Raw genomic sequence first — 27,632 nt, 5'->3', positions numbered from 1 at the left:
CATCAACATGTCCCTTTCTTCATGATGCACAAATACCATTACATGTATTGTACACATATACTAATTTTCACACTTATACAAATACATTTCCATTCTGAATAGCTTTATACCTCAAGGACTTGTTCCTAATAACCATTGATGTAAATCAATTTTGCGTTGGGGTTTATTTGACATCTATAATATTTTCTTGCACATTCAAGAAAATAGGTGACTGTCGGAGGGGGTAAATAAATAAAGATGACATATGATGGACTATGGTAGAAAATTCTTGAACAGAATATGTAGTATCACTCAGTACAATTTGCCAGATATCGTATTCGATCTTCGTCATACATATAAACAATATTCTGTGATACACAACGAGTGAAAGAAGACCTATTGAACAATATAGAGATAAGACAAAGAGGCAATCTTTTCCAACTAACACATTAAGGAAAATACAGAGCAATAAACTAAAGCTGAATGCAGAACAGTAACAGGCTCATTACAGAGACAAAAACAAAATTGGAAAAACCCCAAAAACCCAAGCATCTGGAAGAACTTCAGATTCCTATACTATTTGATTTTTTAAATTTTGAGTAAATAAAGCTCTGCCCCCATTTTCTTTCCAAGCAACAAAATTTAGACATAAAAAGTAAAAAAAAGCGATAGTAGGTCAACCACAAAGCAAATAAATGTTCTTAACAACTCGTACAGACTTCTCTGCATTCGACAAAATCAAGTTATTCAAAATTGACATCCAGCAAAACAATTCTCCAATGGACTGGTGGGTTTTGTTTTCATTATTATTCACAAAATCCAGTCTTGAGAGTTCATTTTTTCCCCCCGCAATTGCGAGTCCTTAAGGAGCAATATTAAAAAAACCCCAGAGTCTACTAGCCTACATATATTTTCTAAAACGAAAATGGAATTTTGCACCAATACCCTCTAAAACGTATTTAAAATACGATTTCTAGGTACTGGTTGGCACCTGCGTACGTGCAAACTTGTACAAAGACCAAAGCTGAAACTGACTATCTCTCGGATTGAAGAGATCTGGTCATTCACCACACGACTGCAGTATACCGGTAATAATGGGTGTTCGGCGAGTGCTCTGGTGTGGTTTGCTTCTTCTTTCCTATCAAACATCTATTGTCCTTATCTTCCTTTCTTCTTTTTTATGTTTGTTACTCTCTTGTAACACCTCTAATCTTCTGGCGCTCATATTATGAACTTACGCCGTTGCGAGCGCCGTAAAACCTCTACTAAAACTTTAAAAAATGGTAATAATAGAAAATTCATTTTGTGATACTACATCTCAAATAGTGGATTCATACACTAAGTTAAGCAGACGATATGTGTTTACAAATTTGCTTCTATATCTCACAATATATATGGTGGGGGAGAGAGAGAGAGAGAGAGAGAGAGAGAGAGAGAGAGAGAGAGAGAGAGAGAGAGAGAGAGAGAGAGGAGGGAGGGATGGATGCACACATGGATAGACAGATAGACTGACATATAGATAGAGGCGATATACACACACACCATCAGCAAGTATAGCAAAATGACCATACTCAAGAGTCAACAGTACAAAAGCACAACAATTCTAGCAATTAAATAAGTACAGAGACTGCAAAAAACAAAATCATACCAACTGCTGTGCAAAATGCCGACCTATGTCACTTTTCAAAAGGATGTACTATAAGTACTATAACAGGAGTCTTGCACTACTAAGCGGTGGATAAGTACATAAAAAAAGGTGTATAATATCGACATATATATATATGTTCAAAGTCAGAGTTCATTGTACACTACCTGCAGAAGTAGGCTATGTCATTTAACCGTGGCGTCGGTGGCCTAGTAGTTAGGCTCTCGGACTCGCAACCGTAAGGTCGTGGGTTCGAATCCCGTCAAGGGACCGACGTTGTGTCCTTGGGAAAGGCACTTTACACGAATTTTCCTCACTTCACCCAGGTGGGAATGGGTAGCCTACCCGGCTATAGACAGCAAAAGATCTTGTCAGTTTGTTAGTGTTTGAGCGCTTAATCGGCTGCTCGCACTGTATGCTTCCCGGGAAGCTGAGAATGTTTCGGAGTGTTCTATGGTCTTCTGGGGTAATAATATAGTGTAAAGCGCATAGAGCCTGCTGTTGAGCGGGGATATGTGCTATACAAATGCTATCTATTATTATTATTATTAACCCCTTTGTGGCACATGGTCAGTTCGTGCTACACTGGGTACAGTTTTGGATCCTCAGGGACAAAGAAGAGTAGTGACGGATTGGTTAGTACCTTTAATTAGACCCGGATTGTAAATATTACTATCTCTACATGGAAAAGATTTCTTCATATATGGAAAAAACATCACCGAATGTGAATCTGAAACTAGTTTACGTAGCGCGTCTAACACAACAGGGTTCATACTGAGCAGGAGATTTTTTTTCCAAGAGTTTTCAAGACCAGATTTCTTTTTTCCAAGACAAATAACATGTCATTCTGGAAGAAAATGTTTCATTCAGCATGCAAAAATACAATATGGTACACTTCAGAATGCGTTAAGTTGAGATCTTCAAAACTTCAAGGAAATATTTTTATTATAATAGATTTTCCCAATTTCCCCAAATTCCAAGAGTTTTCCATGTCTTGGAAAATAAAAACAAAATTCCAAGTTTTCCAAGACCCGTACGAACCCTGATCTAATAATAGAAGAAATAGTATGCCAAATACAAACTATGACGAGAGGCATTCGTCATCACGGTCCTCGCACTTCGCAAGGTGTGACAAGCACTGTATGCCACAGCAGCATCTTGCTTCCTTCGCTGAATAATAAAAAATGATGAACGGCGACTGTCATGGGAGACACAAAGCGGTTAAGGCTAAGTGTGTGTGAGATTGAGAGTAAAGTAGTATTCAAAGTTTCAAAGCACAAGGGAGGAAACAAATCAAATTGTCACTATAATCTGGTGGGCAACTCCTTTGACAGACAGCTGCAGCAATGTTTCCAGGAGGATGGGAATAGGAAGGCATCATCTCTTTGAACTATATACATACTATATACCCAGACCTGCTAACCACTCCATGATCATACAAAAGGTAGGAATTCTCCTCAAAACCTCCCTACAAATCAGAGTCTCCAGAATATTGTCGTACAACCAAGGAAAACGAAATCTAAATCTTAAAAAAAAAACCAAAACGAACAGATTTTATGCAAATCCGATCAGTTTTTCATCTGATCATTTCTTCATCGTAGGGAAAACAAAAAATCAGAATCAGAGGGCTCTAATTTGATCCTAATACTTGGCAGGTCTGTGTTGAGGGCTCCCCTACCAGATCTCTACCAGTAACCAGAACGACAATGGTTCTATCTTCTAGCTTAGCTAACAAAAATACAAACAGACCTCCCGAGACCCACTTCCAAGAGTCAGGCTTGAAATTATTCAATTCTGTAAACATGAAAATAAGCACTTTACACCCTTAGAAAAAGAAATTGATTGTAGATGGCTTACGCCCCTTTCGTTACAACTTATTTAAAAGGTGAGCTGCTTCAACTTCAAGGCCAACCTGAACCAAGGAGGGACACAACGTCCCAACAAAAAGGAACTGTCCACAAATGACAACAGCTCAGAGAGGGGGGTTCCTTATAAAGTTGAATTTAACCATGATGCTCTAAAAGGTTGGGGAAAAAAGAAAAGAAATGAAAAGAAAGGAAGAAAAAATATTATAGACCACATTTTCTTGTCTTGAAATTAACACAGTTAAATTGGACCATACTATTTTTTTTTCCTCAAAAAACCTAAAATTAACAGTTATCGACCCATAGCATAGACTGCTAGAAGCTAGATTACAACAGGTTCTATCTAAACGTACATGTACATTTTGGTTGACATCAACTGGGGGGGTGGGGTGTGATTTTTTGCCAAATTTTAGCTGACGTCATTTGTGAACGTTCCCAAAGACAGATACTCAGAAATTGCCTACACATATATACCATTTACCACATCAGTTTGGGCTTTTTTATGACTATATGGTCGCTTTTAAGCACAAGGAGGCTATCTCGAAAAATGCTGTTTTGAGAAAATTGAAGGTAAAGTTTTTGGACCCTTGTTGTTTGTTTAAAAGACAAGGAGTTTTCTCTATAACCAAACAAATATTCACACCAGTGAAACTTAACTTCTCCTATAGGTAGGACAATGCCCACTTTTGGAGTAGGTCAAGGTGTCTGGAAACCCCCCGAAATCTAGGTTAGCCCGCTCGTCCTCAAAAGCGACCATATGAGACACTACATCACTAGTATTCCTAGCAGTCAGAAAGACGAGACACTCAATAAAATATTTCTCCCCACTTCTTCAGTGTGCAACACAAAGAGCCTAACCAGTACACCACAGACGCCAGCCAAGTAGTAGTAGTCATTCAATTCGTCGTACTTAGTTAACTTAGTTTATACTACAAAAACAGTAGATATTTCTGCAATTCAAAAAAAAAACCAAGTTCACTGTCTATGCTGACATGACAATGCCGCACCTTACCCATGGGCAAAAAGGGCAAGTATTTTTATTATTCCATATTCAACAATCAGTTTAAAAATGTTGCAGTTTGTGCAGCGACTAACTTTTCTTCACAAACTATTGTGTCCCGTTATCATAAACCACACAGTAGGCTTTGCTGGAGAAATGTTGTTGGGCAAGTTAAAAAGGGCAAGAGAGAAGAGAGATTATAAACCACATACGCTCACATTCCCCTCACTTTGCGCCATTTCATTTTCTTGTCTCTATCATGTCTCAATTTCCACTCACGCATTACCAATATATCAATATATAATAGCTCATCGTCTCAAAACTATTTTGTTCAAAGTGCACTACAGTAAAGAGGGCACTTTGAGTGCACTAAAGTAAAGAGGGCACTTTGAGTGCACTAAAGTAAAGAGGGCACTTAGGGCAAAATAGTTCTGCTGAGGCTAAGAGCTGTCTCCGTATTGAGCAAATTTTCCCAAGTAAGTGAGCTCTTAGTTTTCTATTCACTTCTGTCTATTATATTTTTACTTTAGGCCCTATATTATACGTATAGTACAGAGGGTAACCACTCATCTGCACTGAAACCCCATAAGAGAACCACAAAGATCTGAAGGATGCTCTGCACGTTAACATCCACACAAAGTGTACTCATCACAAACCACTAGTGAAGAAAAGTATAATTGGTGAAGTAATAGTTTATTCCACTAACAACATAGTAAATGTGATGAAGGCATTACACCCAGACGAGAAATTTTACAAGAAGCCTAAACTTCAGTGAAAGTAACATTTTCCAAGCAGATGTTCAAAGATCACCGAGCGATACGTTTTGGGTAGCTCTTTACAGAAAAACACGCAAACATACAATGCCCGTAATCTTTTTACCTTTGTATTTTGGACATACAACTTTTTTGTTTCCCAGCAATATGGAAGTATCCACATTGTTAATACCATAGAACTGTCCATGTTGCACTCGCCACAAAACTGTAACGCAATACTGCGGGAGGCAATCCCAAAGTTGCATGCAAAATACTGAACAATAATAACACTGGTTCAACGAGAAACCGAGAGTGAAGGCACGCTGGTTTTTTACCCACTGGTGGAGAGAGCACATGACATGAATAGCATTGGTTCGCAACATGAGCATTGAGATCAAGTACGCGAACCAACTGGGAGACAGCAGTTTACACAAAACTCGTACAGTTGTAGGAAGAAATACTGTGGACTCCCTCTTCGACGGGCAAATAAAAATGGGAGGGCTCCGATTTTAGTATACGAATTACTTAGCAGGTCTGCAACATAGACCATCAGTTTCCACAATGTTGTGTAGCCTACAATGTTGGCTAATTCTTGGGCAGTGTTTACAGGTTTTTTTTTCAGGCAATGTGACAATGGCCGCATTTTAAAAATATTTCTCAAAGTGCACACACTGAAAGTTATTTAACTTACTAAAATTCAGTGAACATGACATATTATTCTGAAAAAGTGAAAATAAAACAGGTTTACCTACAAATTCATATCGCAATAGAACAAAAGTGCTTCACACATGGGTTACTTTTCTGGTCCATTGATGTATAAACTTTATAAGTATTATTTCTTCAACCTCAATTTGAGGAAAGAACTCGTGTACAGAGTTAACTAAAAATCCCAGATCATATGAATGCAACTAGCAAGGGTTTTTGTTTAACATGAACTTTAAAACAGCTGAGCACAAAACAAGTGACAAACAACAAAGCATTAGGAACAATTTCTTTTTGCTACGCTTCCATCTTCAAAAGGACCAGCCTTCATCCACCACAATTTATACAAAAGATTGTAGACCCACTGGAAATACTTGTCCCCCATACCCCCCCTCCTCCCCCAACAGTTGTTAATTGTTACAAAACACGAGAAAGATAAGAAAAAAGGACTGATTCGTTAGATAATATTGTAAACGTCTAAGGAAGGATTGATGTACAACTCTTGCAGTGTTACTGACCTGAAGACATGGTCAGTTGTTGGGCCTTCTTGCACGCTAAGGTATTTCATTAGGTCTGATGTTAATCATAAATTTGGGCGAATTTCACAATGATTTATTCTATTTTCCATTACTCAAAGCAGATTCCGCATTTGGTGAATGTACAAAGTTCACTACCGTACATCGAACTTCACATTGTATCGGATACAACATATGCACAAATTATGACATCACATGTTCCTGTCAAAGTCATCCCGGTTGAATTTTGCTTCACTTCTCGACATATGGCTTCAGGCTGGTGATTTATGTTTGCAAAGTTGGAGTGATATATAATTTGAGGACAGCTTCAAGTCTAAGGAAAACAAAACTTATATTGATAAAATAATTTCCGCATTGACAAGAAATCCACAAGTCAAGAAGAAACTTCTGTGAGAATTTCAAAAGACAAGAAATCTGTCAAACTCCAAACACGGAAACTTTCATTCACGCTCATAGTTACTTTACTCTTAATTCATCCTTTTCGCCTTGGCTGCAAAACTCGAGCAAACACCTAGTCAGAAAGGTCAATGGTTTCATTCCGAGCTCCATCTACAATAATAAAAAAAATATGAATATATAGCACCTTAAGACACTGAACACGCAGATTTGGTGACTCCAACGAAATATCCTGAACTTACACTCCAGAGACAAAAGGTGAAAATAATGTTACAACTCGGGTTCACTTAAATATTCTAGCCTTTAGTAATTAGTGAATAAACAATAGCATTGCCAATTTATGATGACAGTATGGACAAACATACGTTTTATTTTTTACTTTTTTTTACCCGAACATGGATGAATACATTTGTTACGTTTGTCTGAACACAAAGATTTGATACCATATTATATGGGAATGAAGGTAAATAGAGCAGCTGTATCCAACCTAACATATAGTGTTCCACTGCAACAGCACCGTGACTTCTATTCTGTTCCTTTTTGGGTGAAACTTGGCGGCAGCATATGATACGCATTCACAATATCAATGTACTCGAGTTTTCCGGCTTTTATTAGGTCTAAAATATCCATACAGAGACAGTTTATGCAAGGCATTAATTGTACAATAATGTCTTTCTGTGGTCCCTCCCACAGCAAGAAAATGACTTCCATCCATGATAATGATCATTTTGAATTATAGACGTAAAACCCTGTAGACCAAGAAAGAGTTCTAGAAACACAGTATAATTCAGGTCCTTTTTAGGAACCTTGGGGGGCGCCTGAAGGAGCAAAAAATTATGATTGGGGAAATTTGGGGGGGGCGGGGGAGCATGAAAGAGTAACAAAATTATGTACGGAATTAAATTCAAGTCCTCTTGATTCTTTTTAAGGGAGTGAGCTCAGACTACTTGCACAAAATATTCCAATACACTTTCCTCGTACTGAAATGTTTTCTATTATGTCTGTGGAACCACAATTTCAGCAGCATCCAGTATACAAAGACAAATGGATGGGTGGACGGATTGTTGTGTCTAGTCACGCCGATGCTGCATGGCTCTTTCTGGACTCTTGTTCTTGTTCACATGAAGGCTGGTCCCAGAGTGGCTTTGTAGGTCTGACCTGTAGTTCGCATAGCTCGCATAGCGCAAATGAACGTATACATTATCATGAGCTTGCTTCGCTGTGTGGTCTGTCTGTTGTCAGCTGAGCTGCGCGACGCGTCAGATGTGCTTTTCAACAGTGTTGTAAAACACGTCTGACACGTCAAGCACGCAGCCTCGCGTCGTGTATATTTTCGACTGAAATTTTTCACAGGTCATCAAAATCAGCAAGAAGTAAGTATTATTAGGTGCTTTACTATTAGATATTGATGCTAGCATCAACACTTGACCACAAAATCCAAAGAAATGCACTTTATCCTACATTAAAATTTCAAATTGACAGGTTGACCTAGTGTCGACTGTCTGGACTGTCTGTTTACAATAGTAGGCGTGTGTACTTCTAGGCTAGTATTCAAAGTTCAGGAGACACAGAAGCCAACGCACAGTGCGGCTGTGCTGACACGCAGACGGCGCGCGCTAAGCGAGTTACAGGTCAGACCTACAGAGCCACTCAGGGACCAGCCTTAAGGATGAGCTTCCTCAATAGTTTCTCATGTCTTCTGTTCACTCTTTCAATACCAAACCTCGGACAAGAAGAAAGCAGTGTGAAGATAAAGGGAATGTAAGCAATGTCAACTTCTTAAACAAACCTTGCCAATGTGCCTTCATGATATCATAAAAATCTATCCTATGAACTTTGAACAAATTGATTAAAAAAAGAAAAGAAAAAAAAAAACGAGTGAGAGAGGGACAGCTTCTCTTGAAAGAGGCATTAACTGCAGAGCAGTTGGACAGCCTTGACACAACCCCACTAAGAAAGATATAAGAACCGGTTTACGTGCACTGACATCTTAAAGTACACAAAAAGTTACCTAGATTGAAGTGAAAACACGATGTGATATCTCAATTAACTATGGCCCAACCAGTTTAGATGGAAACTTGTCAATGAAGAACGTTTCTATTCACATCCATATTACCAATGGAGCATGTATGGCATTGCCCGGAGGGCTATGATGTTGTTCCCAGAGCAATAGCAACATCAAAAGTTGGCACAGACATACAATTACTCCTGCTTCAGAAATCCAGATTCAAGCTCAAATGCTATCCACTGATCCCACCAGCATGCTTTTACCTTATCTTAACCCCTGCCAATAATGACTTTCGGACAAACTTCTGAACGGGGGGCTCTTGTGGCCTAGAGGTTAAGGTGTTGGCCTCTCATTCAAAGGTCTCGGCCGAAAAATTTTCTTCTCTAAAATTGTCTCCTTTCACCTCCTTTCCTGCTCTCTAGCAATGATCTGTTGTCTGCTTTCGTCTCCACTTTCTGCCCCCCACCCCTTCACCTCATTTGCCCCTCCTCTAGGCTTCTGCCTCTTTCTGCAGCCTTTCTAATGCTACTCTTTGGTTGCTTCTTACTGCTGTCTACAGCCACACCCCTGATCTTCTGGTAGGAAAGATCAACACCTAGCCTTCTCGGACAAGGTGAAAAATCTCGGAGGGCCCGTGTGCAAGTTGCGGCACGTTAAAGATCCCTTGATGGTGATCTAGAATCAATAAGAGTAGGCTTCGGCCGCCACCCGGGCAAAATTCAAAATGTCCTTCCAACTAAAAAAAAGCTTAATGTTTCCCGCGCGCTCATATGACCTTATGCAGTTACGAGCCCCGTAAAACACTTACCCAACCCCCCCCCCCCCCCCAAACTTCTGAACATTTCATGCCAAGACACAAATGTGGGAGGCAGCCAGAGTGACATGCAGGGCACAGATGAGGAGAAAGGGAAAGAGATGAGTTCGAGGATGGCCATGAGAGGGATCAAAGGCGTGCAACGCATTGCAAACTGGGGAACTGACAGACCTCAGCACACATTTTTACTATTTATCCCTTGGTCTAGATGACCGTTCGGGCACCAAGAATGATCGGGCCACCACTTTTCTCCTTCCTTCTTGATTTTCAGCCTTTCAAAGGGCTTCACCCAACTTTAAGCCTGTCCAGAACCCATTGCAATTGATGTAACTACGTTCCAGTACACTATTTGATGTGATGCGTTATAAGTCAGTTGTACATTGTTAAAAGACTCCGTCGCTGACATTCATTTCTTCCAAGTTGGTCAAAAGCAGAAACCTGCCCAATGCCGAATTTCTTTTACAACTCCCTTTGTGATTTCGGTTTAGACAATGCTGAATAAACAAAAGTGAAAAATTAAAGAAGAGAATGGAAGACATTAAATGAACAGTAAATGATTGCATTCATAGAGACATCGAGCAAGTCAGAATCTGTTCACAGCACTTTTTTTTTATGCCCAGCAAATAAACAAACTGTGGTTTCAGTACAGCAGACAACCGTCCAATGCCTTCACAGTGATACATAAACTAACCACAGAGGAATAAAAATTAATTAATAAACTAAATAATTAAACAGCGTTACACGAGACCCATTCACACATAGATATACACAATGCACAAAATTACAACGCACAAAAAATGACAAAAATAAAATAACACATGCAAACCGTCAAATGAAAAAATTCCCCCGTTTTGCCCCCAATCTATCGAATCTTTATCACCGTCCAACATTCATAGACACACAAACAACAAGCACACATTCTGATAAAGGCCACATTTAATTCAAAGACATTTTCTCCCTCATATTCAGCCCTACAACAAGTACACACCCCCAACAACCCCCCCACAATCATCCCATTTCCACCGGACTTGATCGGTCCGAGTCTGTCTCCTCGTCCTCCGAGTACACCGAGGGCGTGTCTGTAGCTGCTCTGTAGTTCTGGTCGTAGGATCCCGAGCTGGACTGTCGAGACAGGGCCGTGACAAGCTCAGCATCCATGGTGTCCATCACATTGACATAGTTGCTGGATGATGACTGTGAGGTAGACTGCTGCTGGTACCTGCACAAAACATGGGACACGCTCGCTGACATGTAACAAGATACCGTACACAGAAATTATTTTAGTTTAGTCTTTTTTAGAATAGGTTTTACGGCGCTCGCAACTGCATACGGTCATATGAGCGCCAGAAGATTAGAGGTGTTACAAGAGAGAAACAAACATAAAAAAAAGAAGGGGAGATAAGGACAATAGATGTTAGATAGGAAAGAAGAAGCAAACCACACCAGGGCACCCGCCAACCACCGACAGAAATGATTTGAAGAACATTACTAGGCCAAACTAGAAAGAAGAAAAAATAATAATCACCATTTACAGTATTTAAATCTCCATCCACAACAACGGTAGGTATTCCATCTGCAGTCACAGCACAATAAAGTGCGATTAAAGATAATGAAGAAGGTTCCTCTGTTTGAATTTTAGTCTCCTATACTTGCATTTTTAATTATTAAAAACCTGTAAATTCTTTGCCGTATCAACAGGCCGAAGATGGCCGCTGGATCAGAAAGGTAAAGTGAAGTATACTTGCATTTTGTCAACCTCAAGTGGTGAGAAAATGAGAAATTAAAGTTGTGATTACCATCAACCTCTCTCTTGGTTCAACTAAGTACTTTCTCATCTCAACCATAAAGTAAGTCAAATATAATAAAAAATAAGGATCTCACTTGCTGTCTTCAAATGACTATAACTTGTTGCCACTGAATTTTTGTATCATGCTCGGCTGAAGGGTAGGCCTACATTGGTAAAAGAATGAGGTGCCCAACCCACTTTATTCTTTTAGGGGATTCTTACCTTTGGTTACAACAATTTCTCTAACGATTGCATTCTGAACCTCATAGTGTCTGGGCCTGCTGACCACTGTTAGTTTGCTTCCCTTTTCCTATGCTATAATTTGAAATTTGAGAGGCTTGGTCAGGGTTCAAGTTGAACATAAATGGTCGCTTTTAACCGAGAAATGTTGTTTTCAGAAAATCGAAGTTTAAAGTTTTTGGATCCTTATTAGGTTTCTTTAAAAGACAAGGAGAGTTTTCTCTATAACCAAACAAATATACACACCAATGAAACCAAACTTCTGGAAAACCACGAAATCTGGGTTAGCCCGCTTGTCCTTAAAAGCCACCAAATAGAAGTTGGAACAGAAGAGATGGTGAATTGGGTTTTTGCCTCCCTTGAAAACCAGTATGCTTTAGCAAAGGAGACAGCCAGTAACTGACATGTTTACTCTTTGGGATTCCGATTTTTATTTCTGTGCCCATTTCTGGTGAAGACACTTCCTAGGCATTTTTATGCTCATGTTCCCTATTGTTATGCCAACCTATAATGTCATCATTTTCGCCAAACTTTCAAACACCTACTGAGATGCATTGGTGTGCATTGTAAAGCTTACGAGGTGACTGGCTCTTGAATGTATATCAATTTCACTCCATGCCAAAACATAGTTTTCAATAAATTTGTACTGGCACTTCCCTTCAGGTAACAAACGGAAATTCCATGCAGTCTACTTCTCCATATTTCTTTGAGCTGAATAACATCTGGCTTCCTGTATCTCAGTTCGTTTCCAAAATAATAACACTGTTACAAAATCCCAAAGATGTGTTCAAAATAACAATGACGAATTTTTGTTTCAGTCAGCCAACTACATGTCGTACTTACCGTGCTTGCTGTGCTGTCGCAGATGAAGGGTCAATGGGTCGCACAGCACTTGATTGAAACGGTTTGGAGTTATTGGCCATATCTAGACAAGGGAGCAAATGGCAAAAAAGACATTTTTGTTGTGAGTAGTTAAGACAAAGTCCCTACTCTATAAACAGCTTATGAACTTACAACACTCTTCAAAGTTGAGCGAGGAGCACACTGTCAAAAATGAAACAATTATAAAAAATACCCAAAACTTTCACATCAACAAGGCCATTCCACACAAAAAAAATGTCACCTCCAAGTTAACTAATTTATAATGTTAATATCTCAAATTAAAAAGCTGTTACATTGACCACACCACAGGTCACAGGATCAAAAACTGTTAACAGTTTGTTTACAGTAATGTAAGTGTAGTTTAAGAGTCATTTTGAAGATAAGCAAACATTTACACCTCATGCACATAATCTTGGTGAATATGTTTTGTACTTAAGATATCTAGTAAAGATGTGAAAATGTGTGAGTATAGTTAATTTCAATAAAAATATGTGTACGTCCTAAGGCTCAATATAAAAGAAAACGATTCGAGTGTTAGTATTATTAGTAAATATAATAGGACAGATCAATGGGATTTTTATCTCCACACATACATTCTTATCACCAGATAACTTACCTATAACATATGGTTCTAGGGACTTGGGCACCATTTTGGAGGCTCGTTGCAAATCTTTTGGTGTACACTGGCCTCTCTCAAGACCAAATGCCATGCCCATGCGTTTCAACACTTCGATGTCATCGTGGATCTCAAATGTGTTGTCGAACTTGAACAGGTACTCACACCTACAACAGGAAAAAAAAAAATTGTGAAAAATGTAATTTCTACGTATGAAAGTACTTCTAAAACAAAATTTTTTACGAAATCAAAAACAAGCCATTTAATAGCAACCATTTAAGTTTAGTTTTAGTAAGAGTTTGACGACACTTGTAACACAATAACGTCATATAAGTGCAGAAGAATAGATAGAGGTGTTACAAGAGAGTAACACAACAAAAAAGGAGGAGAAATCAGAACCATAGATGATTGATTGGAAAGAAGGAGCAAACTGCACCAGAACACCACCAACCACCCACCAGCAACTATTTGGATAGAAAGATACACAGACTTAAGTTGAGACGTTTCCACAGACCCCTTTGTGTCTTGTACAGAAAACATCCAATGAAGTAGTGAGGACGAGAAGTGGAAACACCATAACGCCGTATGATTGTTTGTTTGTTTTAGTAGAGGTTTTTCGGCGCTCGCAACTGCGTAAGGTCATATGAGCGCCAGAAGATTAGAGGTGTTACAAGCGAGTACCGTAACAAACATAAAAAAGAAGGAGGGTAGATAAGGATGATAGGTGTTTGATAGGAAAGAAGGAGCAGACCACACCAGAGCACCCGCATGCCGTATGAAGACCTCCTGATTTCATCCAAAAGACAAAAACTGAAGTGGTGTAGGTACATGACATGATCATCTGGACTCGCCAAGACTACCCTACAGAGAACCGCACAAGGAGGGAGGCTAAAAGGCAGACAGATGAAACGATGGGAAGATAACATCACATGGGGGGGGGTGTACACGCAGGCAGTGGGCGCAGCAAGAACACAACTTTCAGGATGTACAAATTTCTGTAAAACTACAGTACTGATCGGTATCAGAGTTCATTGATTGATTCATCATATGGATTCATAATCTCAAAAATGTGATGAGCTACTTCAGTCTATGTCAGTTTCAGCACAACAAACACAGTTGATATCTCATCATCAGATCGCGACCTCTGTGCTTTTTTGTCTCATCAGAGCTCCACTTTTTTTAACACTGAAAATGTGACTTCTTAACTCATTCGCTACGTATTATTTTTGGCCTGAGGACTAATTTTTTTCAGGATTGCGAAATGAGATGATGACTAATGCGCAGTTCAAAGGTCTTTGGGGGCCACAGATTCAAATAAATATCAACACATTATACACCGGAATTTTCAGTATGATTTCTGTAATGTTTATTTGTGTATTTTTCAACTTTGGTTCTTGTAAGAAATGATTATGCAATAACATTTTTGGTTGGGTGCGAATAAAATTTGAAAATAAAAAATAATCATCTTTGATCAAACCCTAAAAAAGTTTGCACCTAGATCTAGTCAAATGATTCATCAAAATAACCATAAATGAAACACAATCCACACAATTCATACATTTGGATCATAGCATCCCATACTGAAAAAAAAACAAACTATTTTTTTTACAATCTTGAAAAAAGGACAAGACGCGTTCACAAACAGACCCTGAAAATGAATGAAGACTGCTAAAGACATGTATACCAACACGTTTGCAAGCATGACCTAACCACCTACTTGTCATTGGAAATGCTGCAGTCAATGACAGTTTTCTTGCTGGTGTTCACAATGATAAAAGGCAGTTGAATGGCAGAGTTTGATGCAGGGGGACCTTGGGATTTCTCCAGATCACGATTCCTTTGAACCAAGTTTTTAAATGCAATTTGCTGAAAAAAAAATAAAAAATAATGCAACTATGAGTATACACAATACAACTGATCTAACAGACACTGAATAACATTTTAACACACCCCAAAAAAAATTCTGTATGATTGAATGGCTACATGCAAAATCAGTTACAAATTTCATAACATGCACTACTGTAGATAAAGAAAACGAAAGAATGAACCATTAAAAAAAAAACACTACTTTTCTCATTCCCAAACATTTTTTGAATTCCAAGAACATACAACATTACATTCTTTGTTAAAACATTTTTTTCACGACAAAAATAATATTTCTAAAGGAAGGCATGCCTCTCTGCACATCACTGCAGTGAAAGTTAGGACTGCAATTTGAAAAGGCAAAAATGACATTGAAGAAGCAGAACTTTTTATAGCTACCCTCTTTCAACAGAGAGAGAAGCAGTGCAGATATGATATCAGCGGAGTTCACAGGAGCCAATTCACTCACCTGTAATATAAGCTCTTGAAGCTGTTGTGTTTTATGCTTTATCCGTTCAATCCGCTTCTGTTTTTCAATCTGTGCAGAGAAAATAATAATTTAAAAAATTAGTTCAGGATGAAACACTCTGCCGTAAGCTGACAAAACGCCTTTTTCCCCTTCACAGCAGTTTCGAGAAAAAGAGGGGTTTCTTTCTTCAGCCTAACCCCATTTAAAAGGTGATTTCGAAATCTTTTAATTGAAATTTATTAAAAACTAGTCAGTTTTACTTTGATTTTTTTCACATTAGTAGGGTAACTGATTGGGCTTTTGATTAAGCAATTAAAAAAAATTTATGCCAAAATGAAAAAAGGCGTTTTGTTCGCTTATGGCAGAAATGAATGTGTTTCTGTACATTAGTCTACTTACAACATACACAAAAATTGTTTGAAACTTGTTCAGCTAAGTAGTATGTTCAGTGTTTACTCAACACACAGACTTTTAAAAAACAAACCCCCCCCAATATTAAGTTAGGATTACTACTGGAAAAACATTTTGCATGATCTTTTTTTTCTTGACAGAGCTCAAAATCTGGATGCATAAAAAGCATGCTCTTGACATAGAGCCAACTTTACGGAAACTAATCTAGGGTCTGGGGAAAATAGGCACCATGCTACTCCCCCCCTTAAACTGGCAAGCTCTTTAATTACCCTGCATATTAGTTTTAGTTCTGAAATATTTCAATATTCGACCTAGGTAAGCAATTTCACACAAAAACATACTGTCAAACTAGTGAATACACCTACTTCTAAGTGTTGACATTCTTGAGCCGAGTTGGTGGGTAGGCCAATCCATCTGATCTCCTTTTTCTCTTTCGAAATGATGTTCATGGCCATGAGTACATTGAGGGCATCGTAGACTCTGCGTCGTATGTTCTTCTGATCATATGGCTGGACATTGACCAAAAAAAATAAAAAAAATAATTGTGAACCACATGTAAGAAATCAATGACAAAAGTTTCTCTCCAACCCCGGAAAACAACAAAATTAATTGATAGCACATTGAATTTTATTTTATCAAAGCACATAAAAAAAAACCCAACCACCATCCCTAGAAGTGAAATGTAACACGAGTAAAACAGTAAACTAATACTGCGAAATATTTTTTAAAAAAAGGAAATTACCACCAAAAAAAAAAAAAAAATACTTGATAGTAATACCGTTCCAACTTATCATTAATTATTTTAAAAGATTTCAAAACAAAATGAGAAAGAAAACAAAACAATTTTATAATCCCACATTTCAAGGAGAATGTAAAAGAGAAGTGAAACCAACATCATACAGAAAAATTAATTACAAAATGTTTCCCCCCAAACCACAATAACAACAAAACCTACACGTGAGTAAAATTTTGTTTTAGTGGAGTTTTTACGACGCTCGCAACTTCATAAGGTCATATGCGCGCCAAGGGGTGGATGTCAACAGAGAAGTCTATACAGGGAATCAGGCTTACTCTGCTCACCTTTCTGGCTTTAACATGACAAAGTCTGCCTCGACTATCAAGGCACCCCGGAAATAGAGGGTAACAAGAGTGTGATATACATACAAAAGAAGTAGAGGACAATGACGATAGTAAGGATTGGTAAAGAAGAAGCAGCAGTTCCCTGTTGCAGTTCAGGCACTTATGAGCATGACAATCATGAATCTGCCCATTTACAATTCTACTGTGCATAAGAATAGGTTAATGTCCCCCCCTTTGGGAATGGCCTAGAGACACTCCAGTCAGTAGCACCACCTGTGTGTGTGTGTGAGTGTGTGTGTGTGTGTGTGTGTGTGTGTGTGTGTGTGTGTGTGGTGTGTGTGTGTGTGTGTGGTGTGTGTGTGTGTGGTGTGTGTGTGGTGTGGTGTGGTGTGGGGTGTGTGTGTGTGTGTGTGTGTGTGTGTGTGTGTGTGTGTGTGTGTGTGTATGGGAGTAAAGTGTGACTCTTACTTATCTCTAACTTATCACAAAACACACAAAAAAAACCCCAAACAAACTAGGCATAAAGCATAACTTAAGAATAAAACTTACCATGACAGCATCGGAGGGCGACAACATGTTGAGGGGGTCACTGAACTCTGCCACCAGCTCATCAGCCACTTCATTGTAGGAGGTGACACCCTTCATCTGGACCTTCTCACAGACCTTCATGGAGAAATGACGCAGACCTTTGCCTCCTTTGTCACCTTTCTTGCCCCTTTTCCTGAGCAGAGAAGAAACATTGAAGATATTTATTTAAATTTACTCAAGTCCCCCTTTCCCAAGCAGAAAGAAACATTGAGGGCATTATTTAAAATTTACCCAAGTCTAGCATAAAAAATATTCCCTTGTGACTGATATTCATCCTTTCAAAAGCAGTTAAACATGTCTAAACAATTAAAAAAACAACCCAGGGCAACCGATGTAAATAATATAGTGTGAGGCGCATAGAGCTTGCTGTAGAGTGGGGTTATACACTATACAATTGATATCAATGATCATTATAATTAAATTTACACTTTCACGAGCATTTATCTCAGACAATGATCAATCTAGGTGAACGCAGGGACGAGCGACAAAGGGAAAAAACTAGGGCTTGTTGAATGAGCCTCAGTAACAGACTCATCAAACTAGGCCCACATCTCTACAACTGACCTGACATATCGTCGCCTCAGAACTATTTTGTCCAAAGTGCCTTTTTTACTGAAAAGCACTTTGGACAAAATGGTTCTGAGACGACCATATGACTCATTCCTGAGAGCCCTCAAAAAGAAACAAAATGAACAATTTGTTAGCTTATTTTTGACCAAGCCAAATTTCCACTAACTTTTCGTTAGTTGGGATACAAACTGTATACAAACTGTAAAGGTAACATACTCAGCTGAATAGTCAGCATCAATGAAATCTGATGCCCTTTTTCTTGCAGACCATGGAGATGTGGCGTCCACCTGAATAACTTGGGGCCTTGCAGGAGAGGTCATAATCTGAAAATGTCAAAATAATGTATACAGGATCTCAAAAAACAAGTTTAACTGATAGCAGAAATTCATGTTCCTACAAGTACCCTCAGCTAAGTAACATTTACTGGACTGCCTTTTGCTAAATAATGTAGCCAAAAGTAAAGACCACCCATTATTCCCAAATAACCAGAACTGAGAAACCCTAGCATGAGGGAGAGAACAAAAATGACAAAAGACAAGCAATGGTGACATGTTTGCAACCAGTAATTGAAGCAACTTTTCTTACCTGTCGTGTAGTAAGAGATGGTTTGGGTAGAAGGTGAGGTTGTTCTATCTTGAACGGAGACATTTTGCTTGGTGACTGGGCGATGGGAACTGCAACTAGCTGGATGGCTGCAATATTACGGAAGGCTCATATTACTCGCTGCTATACACTTGTTATTGACAAAGAAAGGGAAAGGAAAAGAAAAGAAGTAAAGCTACTCTCTAAACAATCGGACAAATAAACTAAATCTGCACAAGTTTCTACAAAACAAAAGAAGGAAGATAAGCAGAAGCTGTTGCACAGGTTACATACCTAATGTCATCACTAAACATTTCTTATACAATACATAATTAATCACCACTATTACAGATTTCTTTTACAATATATAACAAATTTATCATTACTAGAGATTTTTTAAAAATTATCTTGGTCTGAAGCACACATCACAACTTTACTTTTATCAAGCAGAAACCTGTGCTGCAAGAATGACATTGAGTAAACACACTGAAGTATTTTTATGATGACAAGATAATCATCATAAAAATAAAACAGTAATAGTATGAACCCAAAACCGGTCATGGTAAAAGAATAGAAAATGGCAACCTTTTCTGCAATGCTGTTTTATTTGTTGTCTATATTCCATTGCCTTTCAGTAAAAACAAAATTGTATGCACTGAATGACCTGGGCTTATGCAGATGTTTTCTTGTTTCATTTAAAACTATATAAAAAGCAAATACTTTCAGAAAAGTTAGATGCGTTTTTCTAAAAAACATATAAATCAATGAAACTTTTCTGTGAACGAAACTATTGGTCATGTGTGTTTATTCTATTAATAGTGGTGCCTTGTTCGGTTAACCCGTGAACTTAGTACTTAAACTTCAGTCCAAACTCCAAAGCTTTTAAATCATCCTCAATGCGTCAAATGATGTCTCATCACTGTTGGCCTCACTTATGAATCAATTCAATGAAAAGTCCTTTGTACTTACGCTAAATAACTAAAAATAAAACTTCAACTGACACTTCTTGAATTAATAAACAGCAACACCTGCCAGTCACTTCAAAGCAGGCAGTTTTCACAGAACTCGCCAGGCACCTAAGTGTGCTCAATCAATTGTGCTATGGGTAAAGCACTCACATGACAACATGTCAAAGCACCTCATCTGAACAAGCTAGAGACGTCCATTCCCTCTGTGTTCGCTAGTCATTTAAATTTATAAAAGTGATAAAAGCATTTCTGTTGCTGTATCACACCGCCACCGATCGGCGTCCCGTGGGGAAAAGAGACAGCTTCTTACCATCACCAATAGGCGTCCCGTGGGGGCAAAGTGTTAAACAGTTGGACTTGTTCGATCTTTTTGACCTTTCCTTATGAGATTACAAATAGGATTCGCTGCGGGGTTTTTTTTATAGACATTACCATGCATTCTGTGTTGAATACCAGTTGAAAAAAAAAAAAAGAAATGGGGAGAGAGAGATCAAACAAATATTGGACTAGTGATGGCAACTGAAAGGATAACACTTACGTTTTGATGTAGCTTGCTGTTCAGCACTGAAACCTTTGATTTCACCTGTGGGATCCAGTATGCCAACCTGCAATAATGACAAAACTTATTGCATTCCCTGTCAAAGGTAATTAACAGTTGCAGAAGTTGTCATATGTTCCACGAGAAACAAAGAAAAAAGACTAAATTAAACTTATATAAAATTTGCCTTTAACGTATTGTGCAGTTCCTTACCCAAAAAATACCACAGGGCAAAATGACAACAAAACACTTATATATATGAACTCAACAATACGGCTGTAAGCTAATCACAATCTTTTTCAGCGACTCAGAGCAAGACCAAAATAACCGTCCATCCCTCCCAGAATCCACTGTGGTCTGCCAAAATATCCATCCCCCTCAGTGAAATAAAAAAACTGCACTCAAACTAAATGTGAACTAGTAAATCATCAGGTCCAAATATCAAACAGATTGAAACGATACAAATGGCTACCTTAGAATTACAAAGTTCTGATGTTTTTGGCTGTTTTGACCACGAAGTCAGAAACCAAATGTTCTCAGTGTTCTATAAAAATAGTAAGACTATTCGGAGTCATTATCAAGATATTTAAAGAATTGCATTCGAAAAAGCTTGACCTGTGGTGAAACTCAAAATTTTTAACATCAAATTTCTCAGGTACTGAGCAGATCATCACCATCATCATCCGGAGCCTTGTCAACTGGCGGGGGTGATCATGGACCTCCACTTCACTCTGTCTTGCGTTGCAGCGATGGTGTCTGTTGGTCTTGCTGTTCCCAGCCATGTTGTCAACATTTCCAGTATCTTTTCCCTCTGCCTCTCTTTTCATCAAACATGCCTGTATTCTCTAATGCTTCTTTCCACATTGTGTGTCCAAAAAAATCTGCCTGTCACTTTCGTATATTCGTCATAAGCTGTCACCTGTTCTTCTTCTTCCTCTTTCTCGATTACAGCAGCTAGACAGTCAGTCCGATGTCGCGTACAAACTGTGTAGTTCGCTTCAACTCTGAGAGACTGCCAGAGAGCTTTCTCTCAAGGGGAGCCACATTCTGTCACGTCTGTGCGCGAAGGGTGGCGTAGCGCGGGCAGGGCTGAAGGATATGGTTGGCATCCTCTTGGTCGTGTCCACATTCACATATCGCTGTCTCTCCCACTTTTAATTTGGCGTGCATATGGTTGTCATCTGTAATTTGTTCAACCAAGACTTCTTCATTTGTTTTTCTAGCTGTCTACGGGATATGCAGCAAAAGTTTTATGAACCACAACTCTGTTGCCTCAATTGTTCTTTCCAGCTGTTTATTGAATGTACATGCTTTGCACCCGTATAAAAAGGATTGGCTCGATGAACTTTTCAGTACTTTTTCTTGTTTCCAGAGACAGGTTAATGTTTGTATGTATCTGTTTCATTTTGTGGAAGCTTGCTTTTGCTTGGCAAAAGCGGCTTTTAACTTCGGTGTGACATCTCGTATCTGATGATATAATGGTCCCCAAATATTTAAAATGTACTTGTTTGAGGGCGGTACCATTGATTTTGATATTGCAGGTTGGCAGTTTTCTTGATGTTTAGGCTAAGGCCTGTGTTGTTACTCTCTTGTACGATGACATTAAATAGATCCTGTACATGTTCTTCATCTTATGCTATTAGGACTGTGTCTGCAATTCTTAGATTGTTTACGTAATGTCCCCCTTTCAAGATTGCTGGCATTTCTACTATATGTCTCATATTTTTTACTCTACATGGAGAACAAGTCTGGAGAAAGTACACATCCCAGTCTGACTCCTCTTTTAATCTGTATGTATTCGCTGATGTCGTTTTCTATTCTTACTGCAGCGGTTTGATCCCAGTACATGTTCTTGAAAATCCTTAAGTCCTTCCCACTGAGCAGACAGAAACTTTGTAATTCTAGGGTAGCAAAATAGTAGGGGAATATGCAGTCACAAATACTGCAATACACACTTTGTAAGTTGTAAATGGGGCACAGGAAAATGGCCAAAACAATGTTAAAAGTCAAAGCACATTATTTTCAAAAATATTGACTTACAACAGCACTTTTATTATACAACAGGAATTTGTTTTCACTCACATCTCGCGCCAGCGAATCCAATCCAGACTCCTTGTAGAACTGCATGAAGTCTTCTTTACTGTGGTTACCGTTACCACTACTAGCTCCACTGCTGCTTGCCTTGGACGGGGTCATCGGGGTAAATTTACGCGGACTGCCAGTACCTGAAAAACAGTAACAGAAATAATCATTTTCTCTGTAAAATTTCAACAGACAACACAATCTTCATAACTGTATTAGTTCACACAACTGAGAAGCAATGGTCCGTTTGATGAAAGTTGAAGTATCATACAGTACAGCGAAAACTAGAAAACGATCTAATTTCACTGCGAAAACAGATCAACTGTTTAAGTTACTGTGTAAGACTCATCAATACGCCATTTTTGATTCGGAAAGTGATGCATGACACTCAAATGACAGTCTCACACTGAGTAGTCAAGATGAAGGACACCAAAACAAAGGATCCATCAAGCACCCACTAAAACAGTTGTACAATATTCAGTATTGAAGACAAAACAAGTAAAAGTCAACATGCAATTTCAACAAGAAGTCAATCTTTTCAAGTCCGTCAAAATTCATTTCAACACAATGTTTACTCTAGAGTGAGAATAAGAAGTAAACAGTAAATGCTAAGTTCCTAATTCCAGATTCATTTTCTACAGCTATCTGAAATTACTTAGAAATATCTGAGACGAATTGCAAGATAATTTTTGGATAACCCAGTCTTTACTGATACTTATCATTTTGTCAAATTATCATTTTTTAATTGACAAAGAAACTCTACCTCTAAGCAATTGGTAAACAATAGTTTATCAACATGTCTTGGTCAAATTGGATGATCAAACTAAACAAAAAACACACCTAGTCACAACTGAACCTAATAGAAAGAAAACATTCTATTGACAACTTAGATTATAACTAAGCTTCCATAAATAAAACATCCAGGTGGTTTATAATATAATTAGTGGTACATTTGCCTCATAATGATGAATGTCATGCATTCCTTTTTTTGAAACAGCACTTTGAACCTCCCCATGTCAATCACTGAAGGACAATATGAAAACCATGCAGTGTTTCAAAGTAACTATTTCAACAAGCTCTATGACCTTATTCATAGATGTTCGTCAACATATTGGAAAGTTCGCTTGTACCACTCCTAAAGAGGGATTTGAAAAACAATTGTGGAGACGTTTTAGTTTTGGATGACTTTTAACTTTGAAAACTAGGGACAATAACATGATTACTTAAAAGTCTCACTTTATCTTATGATCATTTTAAAAGCCAACACATACTGATGGTCAGCGGCAGCATTGTGTTTAGCCCACCAAGACCTACGACTTAGGCCGGTCCCAGAGTGGCTCTGTAGGTCTGACCTGTAGATCCCCTAGCTTGCACCGTGCAAATGAATGTATACATTATTGAGGGCTTGAGCAGCGTCGCTGTGTGGTCTGTCTGTTATCAGCTGGGCAGCGCGACACGTAAGACGTACTAACCCGCAGTGTTGTAAAACACGTCTAGCTCGCAACCTCACGTCGTGTATATTTTCGACTGAAATTCTTCACAGGTCATCAAAATCAGCAAGAAGTAAGTATTATTAGGTGCTTTGCTATTAGATATTGAAATTGCATCTTGACCAAAAAATCCCAAGAAATTCACTTTATCATACATTAAAATTTCGAATCGAGAGGTTGACCTAGTTTCGACTGTTTACATTTGTATGCCTGTGCACTTCTGGAATCTCTAGAATCTAGATCTAGATTGATAGTTCACGAGTTGAGATGCAGAGGGATGTCCCTAGAAAGGCCTAGATTCTAGATAAAATAATTTACATCTGATCTAGATTTTACAGTATTTACCTCAGAATCTCTCGACTTATAAAATTTATCCTCATCATCACACAGTTGAGGATACAGCTTAGCCATGACCCATCTGTGTTTTCGCTCTTGATTTATTAAATTGGGTGTGGGCGAAAGCGTCCCTTTCTTTTTTCACCCAACAGCAAATAAAGTTAAAGACATTCCAATATCTCAACAGTCAATAACTAATATCAATAGCCGATAGCGGCGCCGCACCTAAAAATATACATTATAATGGCATAGATTACACAGACAGTACCTAAAAATAGCAAGGCAGACCCGTCAGTTGCACACCTACAGACACCAACTCACAGTGCGGCTGGGCTGATACGCATCGAGCGTGCCTCCCACTGGCTCAGACACAGACGCACAGAGCCACTCTGGGACCGGCCTTACTGTAAGTCACGTTAAAACCTTTTGTCTGAAGACAATTGTTTGGTTGAAGCTCCATCGTTAAAGATCTACCTCAATGTTCTGTTTCTGGTTTAGTTGTTGACAGTCTATCATTGGACAAGTCTGAGTACTGGCTTTAAAAGTTGAAGATCGACCGGGGTTGGGGGTGGGGGGACTGTAGTGGGCTCCAAACAGGTAGTCAGCGTTGCGGCTTTGTTACTGGCCAGTCCAGTGATGAGTAAGGTGGAGAAGGCAGCAGAGGGATATGGTGGGGAGAGACGCATATTACGTGAGCCACCCCAAAAATGATGTGCCATGGTCATAGCCCTAGGCCAGGCCAAAAAGACACTTAAAATGAAGAGGAGACGTGTAGTGTGTGACTTTCCAGTAATTCCCCTTTGCATTCCTTTTGCGGAAACTTGCCTACATACAGTAGGATCTTTCGTCTGGAACTAAAAGTTCTGCTATAGCCATGTTCTACCAACTGTACTATCCAGGCCTACCCAAGACTACTGTAAATACAAGTGGGCTTCTTTTTTTTTATTAGCCTACAGCTTACCCCTAACTACCAATTATTAATTCTCTCTTTTTTCCAGAAGTAATACTTTTGCTCCTCATCATGCCCTCTGACCTAAAAAAATCTGGGGGATTTCACTGTAGGCCTATTTCACCAATATTTGATGTTTTGCAATGAGGTTTGATATTTCCTTGAAAACAATTATCATTTGCAATGGTTTTAGTGGCCATATGTTATGTTCTGCGACAAAAATTACGTTAAAAAGTTTAGCCCGGCGTGCGGGTCTAAAAACACAAATTTACCACAGTAGACCTACCACCTTAGGGAAAGGGAACACACATCATATGTGATAACCTAGACATGAAGAAGATCATGTGTCCAGTAGGTCTCGAACCTACTTTTCATACCAGTCTCATCACCCCACAGTCACACTGGGTGACAGGGAGACGATGTGATGTCAGATCAAGGTCACTGGCAATGTCTCAGCCTGTTCCATTAAACAATTAATTCGTAACATGTGGAATTTTAGGATAATCCGGAAAGGAAGAGGCTAGCCCTACTAGACAAACAGCAAAAAATAGGCTTACTGATTTGTAAATAAATTTTTAGTTTGCAATACATGAAGCTACAGCGAGCACCTAGCACATCTCTGTGATTGGCCCAAATATAGACGCATTTCCGCCATCTATTTTTGTCGTCTTCCAGGGCTTCCCTCGCCAGTTGACTAGATCTCATCATGGCGGGTCTGCTTTGCGTGTGTGTGTGTGCGTGTATATGTGTGCATGTATGTGTGTGTGTGCAAATTTGAGGAGAAGGTAAATTTATGGAACAAGAATTACTGAGATTGTTGTATAAAAGATAACACAAATTTATACAACAAAAAACCAAAGACGGCGAGATCTACTCAACAGATACTGGCGAAGGAAGCCCTAGAGTCTTGGGGGAAGCCCAGGAAGACGACGGAAATACGTCATCTGATCTATATTTGGGCAAATCACAGAGGTGTGTTAGGTGCTCGCTGTAGCTTTATGTGTTTGCAATACGTAAAAAATATTTGTATTTGAGATGAAACCAAAAGGAGCCTTTCACTTTCTGACAGTGCATAATTTTAAACCTGAATAATTACTACTAAACTAATGAGGCATGTGCGGTAGCGTAAATTGCGACAGTGACGCTGTGACAATGAATGGGGCGTAAATTGCGACAAAGTGAGTCTGTGACAAAAAAGAATTTAAAAAGAAAACAAAAATATGCACACACGCACTCGCACACACACACACACATGTGCACACACACACCGACACATAAACTGAATGAAAATTATATATATCTAGTCTAAATCTAGATAGTCTAGAAAATATATATCTCTAGATCTAGAGATAGATTATCTAGGAATCCAGGCTATCTAGAACCTAGATCTGGAGATCTCTAATTCTAGGTCTAGATGATTTATCTACTTCCACAATGACCGTCATGTTAACAAACGGGACCACAATTCTACACGAGTGCCCAGACATACACACACACACAAAACTAACAGATAAACAGACAGTTGCAGCTCGTTTCTTGTTGTTGTCGCTGTTGTTGCCCCTAGTGGTTTTTGTTGCTGTTGTATGCTGCTGATGTTTTGTTGTAATATTTGTTGCCTCGATATTTGGGAAATAGTAGAGATGATGTGAATCATCAACACAAAAGAGTTCCGTGTTCACTCTCGCAATTAACGCTGCGTTAGTTGTCACAGTGTAACTCTGTCGTATTTAACACTAGATTTTTCTACCGTTAGCAATACTTTAATTACTTGTAATATATCACTTGTATTTCAGACGAAACAAAAAGGCACCTTACTAACAAAGTGACATGCATGTATTTTAAACCTGAATAATTACTAGATCTAGATCAAATGAGGCCTGTTTACTCCACAGTAGGTTTCGGTCAGAAGGGCCTAGCCACTAGCCATACTTATAAGTACAGTACAGCTCGCCACTTCGATCCGGAAAAGCCATACAACAGAAGTAACACAACTTTACATAGATCTAGGCCTAATGTTCAATTGCTGGAATTTTGCTCACACACTGGAAGTAGATCTAGATCAAGATCTAGATCTAGCTAGAGTCTAGATCTCTAGATTCTAGATGTCTAGATCTCCAGCCGAGATTCTAGATGTACAAAGTCTAGAATCTAGATTCTTGCATTTTACAGAGAGTCTAAAAATCAGAAACAGTATTTTTTTTACCCTCACTCACTCCCGTCTAACACTTAGAGCCTACCAGTTGTCCATTTTCTACTAAACACACTGAACTAAATGCGCTGAACACATATATCAACTTCATTTCCGTTGCAAATTATAAGTATTAGTTTTTGAAATATAATCCGATTGTTCTGAATGGAAAGACGTGCTTTGGACCAATCAGGGGGTTCCAGGGGGGCCTGCCCCCCATGGGTAAAAGAAAATCTGTGGCGTTACAGGGAGCACATATATCATGATATATATATGCCCCCCTGGGTCTGGGTAACC

General features: G+C 38.8%; 1 protein-coding gene across 1 annotated transcript in view; it reads right to left on the bottom strand.

The window, feature by feature from the left end:
• Positions 1–10,286: 10,286 nt before the first annotated feature.
• LOC101846401 (transcription factor Dp-1) overlaps positions 10,287–27,632 on the bottom strand; it is a 19,864-nt gene continuing 2,518 nt past the window's right edge. Inside the window, exons 2-12 of the mRNA XM_005090844.3 lie at positions 22,373–22,515; positions 20,291–20,357; positions 18,788–18,894; positions 18,419–18,525; positions 17,594–17,765; positions 16,330–16,473; positions 15,554–15,622; positions 14,939–15,087; positions 13,222–13,388; positions 12,567–12,648; positions 10,287–10,916 (exon numbers count right to left, since the gene is read on the bottom strand). Of these exons, the coding sequence (XP_005090901.1) occupies positions 10,706–10,916; positions 12,567–12,648; positions 13,222–13,388; positions 14,939–15,087; positions 15,554–15,622; positions 16,330–16,473; positions 17,594–17,765; positions 18,419–18,525; positions 18,788–18,894; positions 20,291–20,357; positions 22,373–22,515 (1,418 nt within the window). The 3' untranslated portion in view covers positions 10,287–10,705. The remainder of the gene's footprint in view (positions 10,917–12,566; positions 12,649–13,221; positions 13,389–14,938; positions 15,088–15,553; positions 15,623–16,329; positions 16,474–17,593; positions 17,766–18,418; positions 18,526–18,787; positions 18,895–20,290; positions 20,358–22,372; positions 22,516–27,632) is intronic.

Source organism: Aplysia californica, unplaced genomic scaffold (genome assembly GCF_000002075.1).
Source record: "Aplysia californica isolate F4 #8 unplaced genomic scaffold, AplCal3.0 scaffold00022, whole genome shotgun sequence".
NCBI classification, from domain to species: domain Eukaryota; kingdom Metazoa; phylum Mollusca; class Gastropoda; order Aplysiida; family Aplysiidae; genus Aplysia; species Aplysia californica.
This window is presented reverse-complemented; position numbering and strand designations above follow the sequence as displayed.